Source organism: Letharia columbiana (assembly GCF_014066305.1).
Source record: "Letharia columbiana isolate WasteWater2 chromosome Unknown Sc0000006_s0, whole genome shotgun sequence".
NCBI classification, from domain to species: domain Eukaryota; kingdom Fungi; phylum Ascomycota; class Lecanoromycetes; order Lecanorales; family Parmeliaceae; genus Letharia; species Letharia columbiana.
Genome location: NW_023501042.1, coordinates 159651 through 174584, shown reverse-complemented (window position 1 = coordinate 174584; position 14934 = coordinate 159651). Strand labels below are relative to the sequence as shown.

The window sequence follows — 14934 nt, the reverse complement described above, 5'->3', positions numbered from 1 at the left end:
ATAGACGGTGTTGAGGAAGTTGCAGAGTTCTAGGATTGGGTATGCACTGGAGGAGCTCTCACTACCCCGTTTACACACCTTCTTCCAAAGCTGCCACTGATGTTCAATTAAAGCGTAAATGTTGGAGTGATGCCTTGTTACCCCCAGGCTCCTCATACCGCGACGCCCTGCGTCTTTAATGCGTTGATGCCCGCCCAGGTACACTTATCATAACGTTTTCGGAAGCTGTTCTTGGAGACGGTAAGGTAATGCCTGGAGCGGTGTTTGTACCGTAAGCCTCTTTGTGGGGACGATGTCGTTGTATCAGATTTCCTACTCTGACGGCGTGTACGGTTGAGGGAATCATAGACGTACAGTCTCATGGGGATGAGTCCGGGACAGAGAGGGGTAGAGAAGTAGAGAGGAGAGGTTGTTGTCCTATCAGTTTTCACCATTTTGGATCAAAAGCGGTACACAATGGGGAAAGCGAGAGATGGTGCCTGCAGAGGAGGAGGAAGTCATGTACGCAAATAGCTCTTGCTGAGTGGTTTCGCATCAAACTCAAGCAGTCGCTCTTGCTATACTCATATCGCCCGCGGCCCAACTAGCACTCAAATATACCACAAAGTCCTGCCTCTGGCCAATCCTCGCCGTACCCCCCTGATACCCCCATCTCGCCGTGACACAGCTCCGCACGAGCAGCGCAGCCGCGTGCGCTACTAGAATCGGTTGGAAAATGCCATCTGCAGTGTCCGTAACACGGGCCAGGATTATGGAGCAGGTTCCGGATGCGGATTCGACGGGGAGGATGGAGCTGCGGTCCCAGTGTTCGAGGAGCATGGCGCTGGGGGAGACGACGAGGGCGTAGAGAGCGGTGTGGCAGTCCGAGGGCTGGATGTGCGGTTGGCGAGGGTTGGGAAGGAAGCAGTGGGGGTCGATTGCGTTGGTGGTGTTTAGGGAGGAGGGTGTGGAAAGGGTGATGTTGCTGAGGGTTGGAGGTTGGGAGAGGTCTCGTTCGACATGTTGGACTGGAGAAGGATGATCCGGATTCGCGTTGTCTGATGCTGGAAACAGAGCTGCTGCTGACAGTACAGAGAGTAGGAAAGAGAAGAAAAGGTTGTTGAAAAACATGTAGGTAGATGGCTTCGTAGGCTCGGCAATATACAATTGAAAGACAATTGAATGCAAGAACTGCGGAGACGTTCATTGCAGAATGGTATTCCGGGCGCTTCAAGCGCGCTCGGAAGGCCATAGGTCTGACAGTGCGGGTATGGTTGTCGAGCCCGTCAAATCATGTAGAGCAACGATAGCGCCAGTCGCCTCTCCAATGCTGCGGTTGCGGCTAGTAGCCCTGTCATTGACGGTGAGTGGGCTTGTAAAGGTGTAAATACTCCGCTGAGTTGGCTTTTTCGGCACAAAGCCGGCGTGTTTGCTTCACGGCTTCTAAGATTCCGATATCGATCCATATCGCCGCTGTCCCTAGCTTCATGCCGAAACAGACGTGTTTCATGAGGCCTTCATACTCTTCGGCTTGCTGATTCCTGACTTGGCACAAACAACTTCCATGCGCCTTTCAACGAACTCGAATTGGGACATTGCAATTGTTCTCTGGAAGCTTTCCCTAAAGCATCTATGCATGCTTATTGCTTGTTAGCGATTCACCCCACCGCTGATGCACAACCGTCGCCAAAGGAGTAATTGATGACGCCAACGTGAACAATGGAAATGTAGAGGTCATGATGAATATCGGCCTGGAAACTGTGTCCATCATACGTAGTAGTATCCGTATCTGTTTTGGATTTTTCCATATGGTGGAAGCAGCAAATTGAGACGCGGAAATTCAAGCGTTGAAAGTCATGACTGCCCTTTACACAGAGAGGCAAATCTGTTGCTCTGTGTTTGCCTTGTCTATGCTCAGACTGCGAGTAAATAGTATGGGACTGGTTCCCTATCAGAGCTGTTAAGGTCCAGGGTTTTGGTGGCATCTGAGACCTCTAAGGTACTCCTAACGATCAGAAATTGTCGAACCTCACCCGCCTTTCAACGTGACCATCTTCATCAAATATGGCTGTCGCAGGATGAAGAGACGTCAAACAGTAATATGTACTTTTATCTACTTACTCGTACATAATAATTCAATAACCTCTCGTGCTCATGGCAACAGCAAGATGCTAAGCAGGTGGCAATATGTAAGAGTAAGGTAGATCTCTGACAAGGGTGCCTCGCGATCGCCGCTGCAAAAAAAAAAACAAAAACAAACCAAAAAAGGCGAAGAAATCAATCACGCAGGATCACGGCTCTGCTGTCAGAGATAGACTAGTCCCAGAACTGCCTAGAGCCACAACTCGGCTATACTTTTTTGTTTACCGGTACGCGTCTTCCAATGAATCGAAGGCAACAACGTTTACATTAAACCATCCAACATCTTTATTGCTGACGACTACGGCGCGCACTCCAGTCTTTCCCTGTCAGCACATCTCCACCTCTCGCGCAATCTTTCTACTTGGATTCTGTCCTGCGGCCGAATACCACGGGTGCTGAGCTCAGATTGCGACATACCCTGCCCCGCAACTCGCAACTCGCAAAGTCCCATCCAGCAATTTCACAGTCTACAAGAGGAGGTGGATGGGGATAGGCTGAGGGGATGCTTGGGGGGTACCAGTTCTGAAACACACATTCCTTTTGGCAACATTCCGGGGACACGTTTCAGCGCGTATGCGACTTTGTTTGTATACGCAGGCTATCAATAAGACGCGCGCAATTTTCGGACACCGGGAGCAGAATCTCACTCCGAACACAAGCACTGAGATCATTGAAAATCAGGCCAAACATCCGTATACCTCATCGACCGGAGCAATCACCGACATCATCACCCCACCTACGTAAGACCAGAAACAGAAACCACCTGAAACTCCTCATGGTTGGGTCCTACTCTTCACATGGCGATGCAGGTGGAACTTTACACTGTCCGTCGCCAACTCACATACACCATGTCGACCCAGCTTCAGCTTTCAGACAATTACGGCGCTCTCTCTCTAGATCACCATCCAAAGGTCCTGCGTTTCGTCTAGTTACGTCAAAGTCAACATCCCCGTCACCTAGCTCTCCGCTTTCGCACTCGCGAGAACCACCTCCAAATCGATCGATATCGGCAAGCATGCTCTCGCCTACACATGTCTCATCTCCATCTTTGCTGGCATTTCCTTACCCCTACAGTGCACGGAAGATCAGACCTGCCACTCGAAAACTGAGTCCTATGCGCAATCCTTCACGCTCCAATAGCATCCAGCGCAGTCCAAGAAAGAGAACACTGAGCGAGTCAAGAAATCCTGGAAACGCCACACCACAGTCATCCGCCGAATCAAGTGACGATCAGGAGAACAGAAATGAGCGAAGCGTAAGTCCTGCCGAAGATTCGATGCCAGACGTAATATACAAGGCGAATGCGCCTCCACCAGGTAGCAGTCCGTTTGCGCCCGCTCGTGCAACTAGGAACTTTGAGAAAGGCAACAGCTGGGGCGCAAAATCCAGTCCGCTGAAGAGAAGTGATGGAATTATGAACTTGGATCAAGGGAACCCGGGAAGCCCGTCAAGAAAGAGGAGAAGTTTGCACGGAGGCATGTTTAATACGGACTTCAACATTTTCGATCATGAAGCTGCGTTCGAGGAACATGACGAACCGTCCCCGACCGAATCGACAATGAGCATGGACTCAAGTGCTCCAGTTGACCACTTGTCAGCGGTGCCCAAGCGGACATCATCGCTGCGGAGAACAACTTTGCAGCAAAGACATGACAAGCCATTATTTGCAAGGTCGAAGCCTAACACTGATCTTGCTCTTGAATTTGCTACGCCAGGGCATGCCTCACAGAAAAGTAGGCTTCGAATGTCGCTTGACAGCGTCTTGCCCTCTATGGCCCGGGATAGCCCATTTTCTTCGCAAGGCTGTCTACCTAATGCTTCTGCACATCCCATGTCTCAGCATGGCTCGAAGCAGACTGGGTCCAGCCAAACATCGCAACCCCAACGTCATCCTCTGTCACGGACATTGTCTCAGTCTACTTCGAATTCGAGCATGGCAGAAGACTCGCCCACGCACATTCCAATCCGGCAGCCTGAGCAGCGACGAACGTTTGTCGACTTTTCAAAGTCGCTCCCGGTAGGCGCTGCACGGCCCAGTTCTCGCGACGGAGAGTTATCAAGCCAGGTTTCTTCAGGAACTTCTTTTGCAACGCCCGAAAATTACAAGTTGGTCAAACCACTACCCGCAGCGTTCATGTCAACCGGACTTATCTCGAAGCGTCATAAGAATGTAGAAGACACGCAAGCTGGGTTCGGTGCGAGCAAAAATTCCATGCCGGACACGCCTTGCAAACGCCACAGCCTTGCGGAGATACCATCCCCATCAGCGCCGCGCGAAAATACCTTTGCAAAAGCTCATCATACCAGACATTCCTTCGGCACACCATCGACGCCATTCAACCCGCACACCACACGCCTAGCGCCTGAGACTTTCGGGAAAGGTGTCAGTATATTTGGCAGCAATATGGGCGGCAGCCTTCGACGGACCTCCAGCTTTCTCAATACCGACATTGAAGAATTGCAATCACCGCCTAGGCAAGACGATAGTCAGTCCAGCGCTGAATGCGACATTCCCCCAACTCCAACGAAGCAAGCCGGCATTTCGGGTAGCGCCCATCAGACAACATTTGGAGGAAGCGCAACGCGCAAGGACTTTGCTAGTCCTGGGTTTGGTGCCTCTGTTGGTGCGGAGACCCAGTCTTTCCAGCATGAGCAAGATTGTAAGTTGATTCCATTTGGGACACCATCAGGAAGTGTGGATGGAGACAGTGACGGCTTGATGGACGATTCTCCATCAACCGCCCTGAGATTCAGAAACTTTTCCTCGATGACCCGCTCTTTCACCCATTCCCGTCTATTACGGAATGTGAAGTCACCGACTCCGCTCCGCAAGACATCTTCCCTTGCGCTCGATTTTCTGTCAAGCAGATCAAAAGCTAAACCAAGTCCCCTATCTCCAGCCAGCCCTCTAAACGACCGAATGCAACACTTATCCCCTCATACGCCAAAAGGGAGCATGATCCCGCCTGACCCAAGTGGCCTGTCGATATCTGCGCATGCAAATGAGCAGCTGCGGCCCATGACTGCTTCGGCGAGCAGCGCGTCGATGTATCCTCCTGCGACCCCAACTGCTCCTAGGGACTCTTTCGCATCGTTCAAAAAATCGACCTCTAGCATGACGCCTCCTCATGGCTCAGTTGCGGTCGAGATCGACCCCGTTCTGACTTCTCGTTTCGACAAAGTAGATCTGATCGGCACGGGCGAATTCTCTCAAGTATATCGTGTAACGCAAAAGCAGGAACTCAAGGGTTCCCAAAGCTACTTCTCAATCCCCCAGGCACGGACTTCACCCAGGACACCGTTGCCAGATCGAGTCTGGGCCGTTAAAAAGTCTCGCAATGCATATATAGGGCCGAAAGACCGACAGCGAAAGCTTCAAGAAGTCAACACACTGAAAGCGCTTGGACATTCGGATCATACCGTACAGCTTTTCGATAGCTGGGAGGACAAAAACCACCTGTATATCCAAACGGAGTTCTGCGAAGAGGGTAGCTTGGACTCATTCCTTGATCAAGTAGGACGCAAAGCTCGACTTGACGACTTCAGGATCTGGAAGATCCTGCTCGAACTATCGCGTGGTCTCAAGCATATCCATGATTCGGGCTTCATCCACTTAGACCTCAAACCAGCTAATGTCTTGATCACTTTTGAAGGCGTCTTAAAGATCGCTGATTTTGGCATGGCAACTCGGTGGCCAGCTCAGCCAGGCATAGATGGAGAAGGCGATCGAGAGTATATTGGACCCGAGATACTCAGGGGGCATTTTGATAAGCCAGGAGATGTCTTCGCCCTAGGACTCATCATGCTTGAGATAGCAGGAAATGTAATGCTACCGGACAATGGAGCGTCGTGGCAACGACTGAGAACAGGTGACATGAGCGACGTTCCAAGCCTGACATGGAGCTCAGGGACCAGCAGTGTCCTTCGGGACTCCTTGGGGAAGCCTCTTTCCCAAGACGCATCGGTCGAAGACTTCTATGGATCGGACTCAGGAGAAGACGATTTCGGTTCTCCGAAATTCTTGCGCGGCCGACGTGAAAAGGAAATGAAGAACGGCCCGTTCAAGCTCCATCGATCCGGTGAACTTGCTCACCCGCCAGCCTTCATGATCGACTCCAAAGACCCAGAAGCTCTTGACAATATTGTCCGCTGGATGATTTCACCCGAAACCATCAATCGGCCAGTCGTGGATCAGGTCCTTGGAACGATAGGCGTTCAATGGGCTGAGTCCAGGAGACGAGCAGGTGCTACGATATTTGAAGGCAATTGGGGGCCCGCAGACGAAGTGCTTGCGGATGACGCGGAAATGATTGACGTGTAGGACTTCTCCCAACATCATAAGACGAGCAATCTGTGATTTGATGACTGCCCTAAGATCTGGATGACTAAGGGCAGACGTGAGGCGATTTGGCGTTCTATGGATAGAAGGACACTTGGAGATTTCGAAATCAAGCCTGGATGGGAGGTTTGAAAGCCAGCAGCGATAGCTTTTGCATTTGCAAATGAGAGGTTCCTTTCGACGACGATGTTACGATTTCCGACCATTATTCCCCAGCTTTGACGCTCGCATTAACGGTGTACCATTTGGCTCTTCTTCGACGATTCGCTTCTCGTGGACACCAAATTATCACATGTTACGGAACACCCTTTACTTTCACCAAAAGCTGTCAACTAGACCTTGAGACATTTCGCCACCGAGGCCTCGAAGCGCAGGACGATGATTTCTAAAGCAGCACATCTACATTAGTCTTTGACGACATTCACGAGCTCTCCAGAGGGACTTGGCTTTGCATTAGCTAGGACGATACCATAGCATGTTCAGAATGCTGGGCAGGATCTTGGCTTGATGATGGCTTGATAATTGCATTACCTCTAAGGCATAGATAGATGAACCGAATAATCTTGATCATACCTTGCAGCTCTTGGAACCGGATGTGCTTTAATTTCGAATGGGGCGATATCCGACCGGGGAGGAGAGGTGTATTGCTTGCAAGCTGTGCGAGGCTATTTGCCCGGCGAGCGCTATTACGATTGAGGCCGAGGAGAGAGTATCTGTAGAGTGTGTTCTTTGGTGAAGGTAATTGGGTAATGCATCTATTGCATAGCCGTTTTGGCCGTTTTCTTGGCAGGGTTCGCTTCGAGTGCAGCCGCCAAGCTGCCGCGCGCTTGGAGAAGCAGCTCTCTTCTCCCAAAATTTCATGATGAGTAAGTCCTTTATTATTGTCTTGCACTTCTGCGTTGTACATGGTCTACGGTCAATTGACTTATTTTGGTTTCCTTGATGTTGTTTTCACCTTCGTCTGTACTTTTGCGATTCTGGATCGCCATAGGTTCGCTGAGTGCTAACGCCTACTGCAGTCCAGTACATTTAATATTCCCTCAAGCGAGTCACGATGCGTTCTCAGCTCACGCGGTATGTCTTCCGACAGATAATACATAATGAACTATATTCGAGCGCACGATGCTGGTTCCCCACCACAAGTCATTGCCTGCGGGCGCGGCGAGGCCCCGTCATCCCTACCGCTCCCATGAGAACCCTCTTTGGATTTGGACGCAAGCCAAAGCGACAGCCAAAGCCCGTCAAATACGAGCCAGGTTTTGAGCCATTGATGGAATTGAATGGGATATTGAGAATGGGAGCCCGAGCGCCACCTCCTCAAACATTAGCACGGGCATTCGTGGACTTCTTTCGCTTCAAGCATAGGACTACGCGGGCATTGGAGGACACACAAGCTCAGTACGCTCTAGAGACATTCCAACATCTACAGATGACATACACCGAGGACCTTAGTTTTGGACTTACGTGCGAGGACCTGAGGATGGCATTGAAGACGCTGGGAATCGTTCGCACAAAAGAGTACCAGTACAAGGCCCATAGTGAGCTAGCCAAAGCGGTGTTTGAGGAACTTAAGAAGAGGAGGGAGACCATGACAGATGATCAAGAGCCACCTGTGTTGTTTCATCAAGATCTCTTACCCTTCATACAAGTCATGGCACGATTCGGTGAAGCCCTCTACGCCCGGGATCTTGTTGAAAGATATTGGGAAGACTGCCTAAAGCCTATGAGAGCGTCTCCATGGTCTCGAGTAATAAGGGGCTTGATTCGAGAGAACAGAGCCGAAGAGCTGCAGAAGACTGTCACTATCATGCAAAAGTACAATATACCGTTCGATCACAAAGTCCACCAAACTATCACTGTGTTCTATGCAGCTCACCAAGCGAATATGGAAATGACAAAGAAGTGGTACCAACATCCTATCGCTAATAGAGGGACGCCCACAATTATAACGGATGCTACCGTGCTGAAGCTGTGTATCAGCCAAAGCGAGCTTGACTGGGGGGACCCTATATTCAAATCGCTGATAGCGAGAACGCCGGAGGAGAAAGCGCCATGGGATGTGATATTCCAATGGGCGGCTGCTAAAGGCAAAAGCGTCGACGAGATCGAGAGCATGATGGAGGTCATGGCACGACGGCAAGAAGAGAAAGGGTTGACGTTATCGTTGGACATGGAGACTATCAATGGCTTGGTTGAGCTTGCGAACTCGAGAAATGACCCTTACACTGCCGAACGGTACGTGTCTCTGGGTCAGAAACGGGGGTTTCGGCCCAATGCGCGAACATACCTCTTACAGCTCGACTATCGAATAAAGGTTGGGGACCTTGGTGGGGCAAGGACTGCTTACGCTCGTCTTCAAGGTGAAAAATCAGTCAACTCGGAGGATTTGCCTCTCCTAAACAAGCTCATCGTCGCTCTTTGCGCAGAAAAGCGCCAGGACTACAATACTATAATGGGCCTCGTCGAAGACTTGGTTGAACGCAAAGCACGCTTCGAGCCCGAAGTGGTAGCTGCACTTTCCCACCTCCACCTCCAACGCGGCGAAATGGAAGATCTAGTGGACCTCCTTAACACTCACGCCTTCCAATACGGCCTTGACCAACGCGCTTCGATCAGCGAAGTTCTCATGTCCCACATTTTTAAGCACACTACCCAAGTCTCTCGCGCTTGGGATACCTACAACATCCTGCGGCAGACTTTCTCCGAGATTGACGTTCCCACGCGAATCTCCCTCATGCAACACTTCTTTACCCGCAAGCGCTCCGACATGGCCACCCACGTCTTCGGCCACATGCGCCAACAACAAATTAAATCTCTTCGCCCCACCGTTTCCGCCTACGTAACTTGTCTCTCCGGTATAGCTAAAGCCGGCGATTTTGAGTCTCTACAAACTGTTCATAACATGATGAAGCTCGACTCGGAAATTGAACCGAACACACAGTTGTACAACGCCCTCATGCTCGCCTACACGGGCTGCGGGGAACCCAACACTGCGCAGGGCTTTTGGGAGGATATTGTGCACTCGAGGGAGGGGCCGAGCTATCCTAGTATCCAGATAGCATTGAGAGCGTGTGAGAGGGCGGCGTTCGGCGAAAGGGTGGCGAGAGATATTTGGGCGAGGTTGAAGAGGTTCGAGATCGAGGTTACAAAGGAGATTTATGCTGCATATGTAGGATCTTTGGCTGGACATAATCTATTCCCAGAGTGTGTCAAGCTCATCAATGACGCGGAAAAGGAAGCGGGGTATAAGCCTGATGCTCTTCTGTAAATCCGCCGACTCCTTAACGCTGTGGTAGATTGGGATATCATAGGCTGACATGCAGCAGGATCGGCACGTTTTATAACGCCGTCAAGAGCGATAGTAATAAGCAGAAGGTTAAGGAGTGGGCTTGGGCATCGTATCCGGAGGCTTATGAAGAGTTGCTGAAGTTGGGGCAGCATGAGGTTACGAAGAGCAGTGGTGAGTATGAGGATGAGTTTGTGCATTCGAGGGAGACGTTCTTCAATATCGGACCAATTGGGAGGGATGTGGAAGCTTGAGCTTCAGAATTTCGACAGAGATCGAGATACTCTAGCAGAGAGAATACATTAAGACCTGAATTTGAGGTCCGCCTTTGGATAGGACCGCCTTGAATCGCTCCGTGTCTAAATATTCGTCTCTCGGCCCTGCTCTTTGACTTTTTTAAAACTACACATTTTCAGGCTGGAGGCCATGTAAATGGCAGATCTTCATGGACAGCGGCGCTGTTTCTACACCGCAGCTGTGAAACAAGCATCACCGCGGCAGATCTTTTGTTCGCCTTCGTCGATTTGCTACTTCTCCGCATTTGATTCTTTGTAGTCCGTCAACGGATCTTCTGGTATTGTCAAGTCGTAGTACATGGCCAATCAATTGAGTGTTTTGAAACGAAAGGCTCTTCCGTGCCGGGAAACACAATCACCCAGCCCGAAACCATAAGGTGCAAGTCTGGCAAACTGTACACATGAAAAGGACACACATCTGGGTGCTAAGTCGAACAAAGCTCCTCTACAAGTACTTTTGTCTCGGCTCCAGCGAGATTGTGGCTGGAGGCTCAGGATTGAGCCCATTTTCAGGATTGAGACGTACGATAATGTTCCTTCTAAACCAACTGATAGTTGGATGAACGTTTTCCTGGAGTAAAAGAAAAGCGATGAATAAGTACAATTGTAAGACTAGCAGATCGTTGGTCACGGAGATACTTTACCTCCTTCCGCGCTTGACGCGAGAGACGCCAAAGTAAGGTCATCCTTCCCAGAGCCAGAGTATGCTTGTCTCACAGACTTCCAGCTGCCGCTTTCAAGAACCTATACCTATGATTACCAGACCTTTATCGCATTGGCGCGCTTCAACCTCCTCCGGTCTGTCTACCGGAAGAGTAAGATGGCTGCGCCAGGCGGTTTTCTCGACTCCATTTCCCCATGGAGCACAAGAAGCAGCACTCCAAAGCCGGGCCAGGGCAAGGAACTGGAACCTTCGAAGTTGAGCAACCAGCAGGGTGCTGATCATAGCATTGGTCATCGCCATCGGCTCAGTCTCAGTCAGTATCCTAAGGATTGTCCTCAGAGTCAAGTGAGATGGTTCTACGCAGTGGATGTAAGCTCTCGGCTGCGGCATTATCCTTGTCCAGGGCTTTTCTAAACCGTCTAAACAGTCCCCAAAGCGGAAACCCCTACCCCTCGATCAGCCTAAGGATGCGAAGCCCCTTCTAGCCCCTAAGAAATACGCAGCCTTTTCTGTCCGCGACTCCCGATCCGTTGAGACGGCATTTCAGAAGATGGCTGAAGATGAACATGACAAGCGTCGAGAACATTCACCTACAGGTGACATTGGAGATGTAGGCAGTCGACAGGAGCAAATCATCTATACCACAGATGGAGATGGAGGCGATCAGGGAGACGCAAGTACTCGCAAAACACACGGATCGCGTGGGAATACTAGCATCAATGAGGCTACGAGTTCCGAAAAAGGAGGAATAGTCAAAGTCCCTGTCAACGAAGACTTCTTGTTCGATGTTGACATCGAGGCAAGAGAGCTTGCTCCAACGTATTGGCTAGGCCCAATCTACGACGTGCGCCGTGGAAGCTGGTTTTACCAAGAAGGCTCCTCCCTTCGACCCTGTGATGAGAACCTTGCAATCCAACTAGAAGAAGGATATCTTAAGGTAAAACCATGGCGGAACGAAATGCTTCAACCTGCCTCCCAACCAAAGTCAAGACCTGTCTCAATGAACGCTGCGGATATTCAGAAGTCTGCTGGTGCAACCGAGAAACCGAGTGGAGAGCCCTCGATACCAGCAAAGTTCGAACTGCAGACGCAGCGACTATTCGGAGCCTATATGAATTCCGTGGTGACATATCAAGATGCCACAACTGCTTGGCTACTCACTGATGATTTCCTCTCGCGGATGAGTAGTACTGTATATCAGAGATTCGCTGGTGGCGGCCATCTCGGAGGTGTCAAGGTTCTACGAGGCTACTCGGAAGCAAACAAGGCCAAGGAGGCTAAGAAGGATGGCGATAGCCCTAACACCAAGAAGGCTGAGGCTGCGACGGAGAATTCAAAAAGGGGACCTGCAACTCCTAAGGTTGACAGAGAAACTTCCGATGATGAGCAGGTGAAGCGCTCGGCGTCTGCAGCGCAACAAGAGCCGCGCCTAGTAACTTTGGAGAGGCAATTGTCTTCGTTTTCCGACGATCCCGCAAAACAGGAGGAAGAACGACGACAAGCGGATGAAGATGAGATCAAAGAAGATTACAAGGATGCCGACAGCCAGGACCAGGGTCGAGAGATTGAGCATCTGATTCTTGTCACGCATGGCATTGGACAGGTAAGCGACTATCTTCATCCGCTACCAATACTTCTGCTGACCCGGTGTGCAACCAGAGGCTTGGACTACGTATGGAAAGCATCAATTTCATTCATGATGTCAATGTCCTGCGCAAGACTCTCAAAAGTGTCTACGAAACATCGCCCGACCTCCAAGCACTGAACGCCGAAGTCGAAAAATTACCAAAGAATTGCCGGGTGCAAGTGCTGCCGGTCGTATGGCGGCATCTTCTCGACTTCCCGAAACAAAGCTTCAGACAGAATGAAAGGGAGCAAGATCTCACTGACAATGATGCTTTCGGCGAGGATGACGAGTACCCTAGCCTGGAGAACATCACAGTCGAAGGCGTTCCTGCGATTCGCAACTTGATCACCGACCTCGCTCTCGACATTCTTCTATACCAAAGTGCCTACCGAGAGCACATCGCCGGCATCGTGCAAAGAGAGTGCAACCGTGTCTACGAGCTCTTCATACAGAGAAATCCCTCCTTCAACGGCAAAGTCAGCATGATCGGCCACTCTCTAGGTTCAGCAATCCTCTTCGACATTCTGTGTCATCAAAAAGACGTCAGTTTAGCCCCACAAGGCCTCTACAGGCACAGACAGCCTGGTTCAAGAAGTAGCACTGTGGCCAAGAACCTGGAAACATCGGACCTTGGCCTAAAATTCGAAGTTGAGGACTTCTTTTGCCTGGGCTCTCCACTTGGACTCTACCAAATGCTCAAAGGCCGCAAGATTGCAGCTCGTCGGACAACTAGTGGCATAGGTGCGCAAAGCCCACTGAATCCGGATTCTCTCGATGATCCTTTCCTTGGTGCTGCGTCTACGCAAACAAGCAATGCGACTAGCGAAAGAGAGGGGGACATTCTGTCCATCACAGTGTCAAGTCCAAAGTGCCAGCAGATCTACAACATTTTCCACCCGGCAGACCCAATCGCGTATAGGATAGAACCATTAATCTCACGAGCTATGTCATCTATGAAGCCACAGGTCCTGCCCTACACCAAGAAAGGCATATTTGGTGTTCAAGGCCAAGGTCTGACTAACATTGGGGCGCGAGTTGGCCAGAGCGTGTCCGGCCTATGGTCAAACTTTACATCTGGGATGGCAAGCAGCTTGTTAAATCGCAGCCTCGGCCTGACAGGCGAGGGCCAATTATCTTCTTCAACAGCGATGCATGCTCCCCAGATTCAACGCAAAGAAAGCCCATCGGCCGGCGCCGGTACAAACGTTACCACAGGTGGCGTGGTCTCCGAGCAAGAAGAGAACTCAGAACATCCCCCAACACTCATCGATTCTGAGATAGAGACGCTGTACGCCGGCTTTGAAAAGCGAAGAAAAAGCCATCAAAGCGATGAGACTCGAGACTTGGGCGAGAGTGCTGCATGGATGGAGGCTGAAGAGAGATCGAAGCGTCTGAAGCGGGAAGAGGCCAAAGTGAGGGCGCTGAACAGCAATGGTCGTGTCGACTTCAGCGTACAGGAGTGAGTGGTTGCAGAGAATCCCGACTCGGTTTCTGTGTCGCCGGTGCTGACATTTTCATTTCCTAGGGGCCTCCTCGATATCTCCCTTTGGGCGAGCATTGCCAGCCATCTGTCGTACTGGGCGGACGAAGATGTCAGCCACTTCATGATATCGCAACTTCTGTCCCGGCAACGAGTCATCAAACGATGAAGAAGAAAAAATCACGCACTCGATGGATCAGCATAGCCTCGGAGTCAGGAACATAAGGTATACCCGGGAACGGAGACTTGTGACATCAGTTTTCCCTTTTACTCCGTAGCATCTATAGAATCTAATTCCATTTTCACATCATACTCCCCGGACTCCACGGTGTTCCTCTCTACGGGATCAACCACCTGATAGCGTTGGGGTTTGACCAGTTTGTAGCCTGGAATCCATGCCGATGTGGCGCTGAAGGAGTAGCCGATGGAATATTTGAGGGGGGTTTGGCCGAAGATGGTGCGTGTGTGTTCGCTGGGGGAGTAGCTGAAGGAGTAATCGATGGAATGTTCGAGGTGGTTTTGTCCGGGAGTGTTGCTTGTTTGTTCGCTGGGGGAGTAGTCGATGGAATTTTTGAGGAGGTTTCGTCTGGGAGTGTTGCTTGTTTTTTCGCTGGGGGAGTAGTCGATGGAATATTTGAGGGGGTTTCGTCTGGGAGTGTTGCTTGTTTTTTCGCTGGGGGAGTAGTCGATGGAATAGTTGAGGGGGTTGTTGCCTGAAGATATTGCTTGTGTGTTCCTTAAGGGAGTAGCCGATGGAATATTTGAGGGGGTTTTGCCTTGTTGCTGCTTAAGGAGCAAGCGATGGAAATTTGAGGGGTTCTTGTTTGTTTATTTCGCTGAGGGAGTAGCCGATGGAATATTTGAGGGGTTGTTGCCTAAAGTTGTTGCTTGTATACTTCTACTGATGAAGAGTAGCCGATGGAGCTTTTAAGGGGGTTGTTATCTGAAACTGTTGCCAATATGGTGCTGAAGGGGTAGCCGATGGAGTTTCTGAGGGGGTTATCGCCTGAAGATATTGCTTGTAAATTCGCTGAGGGGAGTAGCCGATGGAATACTTAAGGGGGTTGTTGCCTAAACTTATTGCTTGTATACTCACTGATGGAGTAGCCGATGGAGCATTT

The 14934-nt window shown here is 50.6% G+C and overlaps 4 protein-coding genes across 4 annotated transcripts; 3 read left to right on the top strand and 1 right to left on the bottom strand.

Moving 5' to 3' along the window:
• Positions 1–540: 540 nt before the first annotated feature.
• Positions 541–1110, bottom strand: HO173_002766 (uncharacterized protein; the record flags this gene model as incomplete). The annotated part of the gene is made up of 1 exon (XM_037304697.1): positions 541–1110. The coding sequence occupies one exon, from the start codon at positions 1108–1110 to the stop codon at positions 541–543; it is 570 nt and encodes a 189-aa protein (XP_037168190.1).
• A 1786-nt stretch (positions 1111–2896) lies between these two features.
• HO173_002765 (uncharacterized protein) lies at positions 2897–6442 on the top strand (the record flags this gene model as incomplete). The annotated part of the gene is made up of 1 exon (XM_037304696.1): positions 2897–6442. One exon carries the CDS (start codon positions 2897–2899, stop codon positions 6440–6442), a length of 3546 nt encoding a protein of 1181 aa, XP_037168189.1.
• Positions 6443–7649: 1207 nt separating this feature from the next.
• Positions 7650–10000, top strand: HO173_002764 (uncharacterized protein; the record flags this gene model as incomplete). The annotated part of the gene is made up of 2 exons (XM_037304695.1): positions 7650–9724; positions 9787–10000. 2 exons carry the CDS (start codon positions 7650–7652, stop codon positions 9998–10000), a joined length of 2289 nt encoding a protein of 762 aa, XP_037168188.1.
• Positions 10001–10862: 862 nt separating this feature from the next.
• HO173_002763 (uncharacterized protein) lies at positions 10863–13982 on the top strand (the record flags this gene model as incomplete). Its single annotated transcript, XM_037304694.1, has 4 exons — positions 10863–11075; positions 11134–12309; positions 12366–13792; positions 13859–13982. The coding sequence occupies 4 exons, from the start codon at positions 10863–10865 to the stop codon at positions 13980–13982; spliced, it is 2940 nt and encodes a 979-aa protein (XP_037168187.1).
• Between the last annotated feature and the right edge of the window lie 952 nt (positions 13983–14934).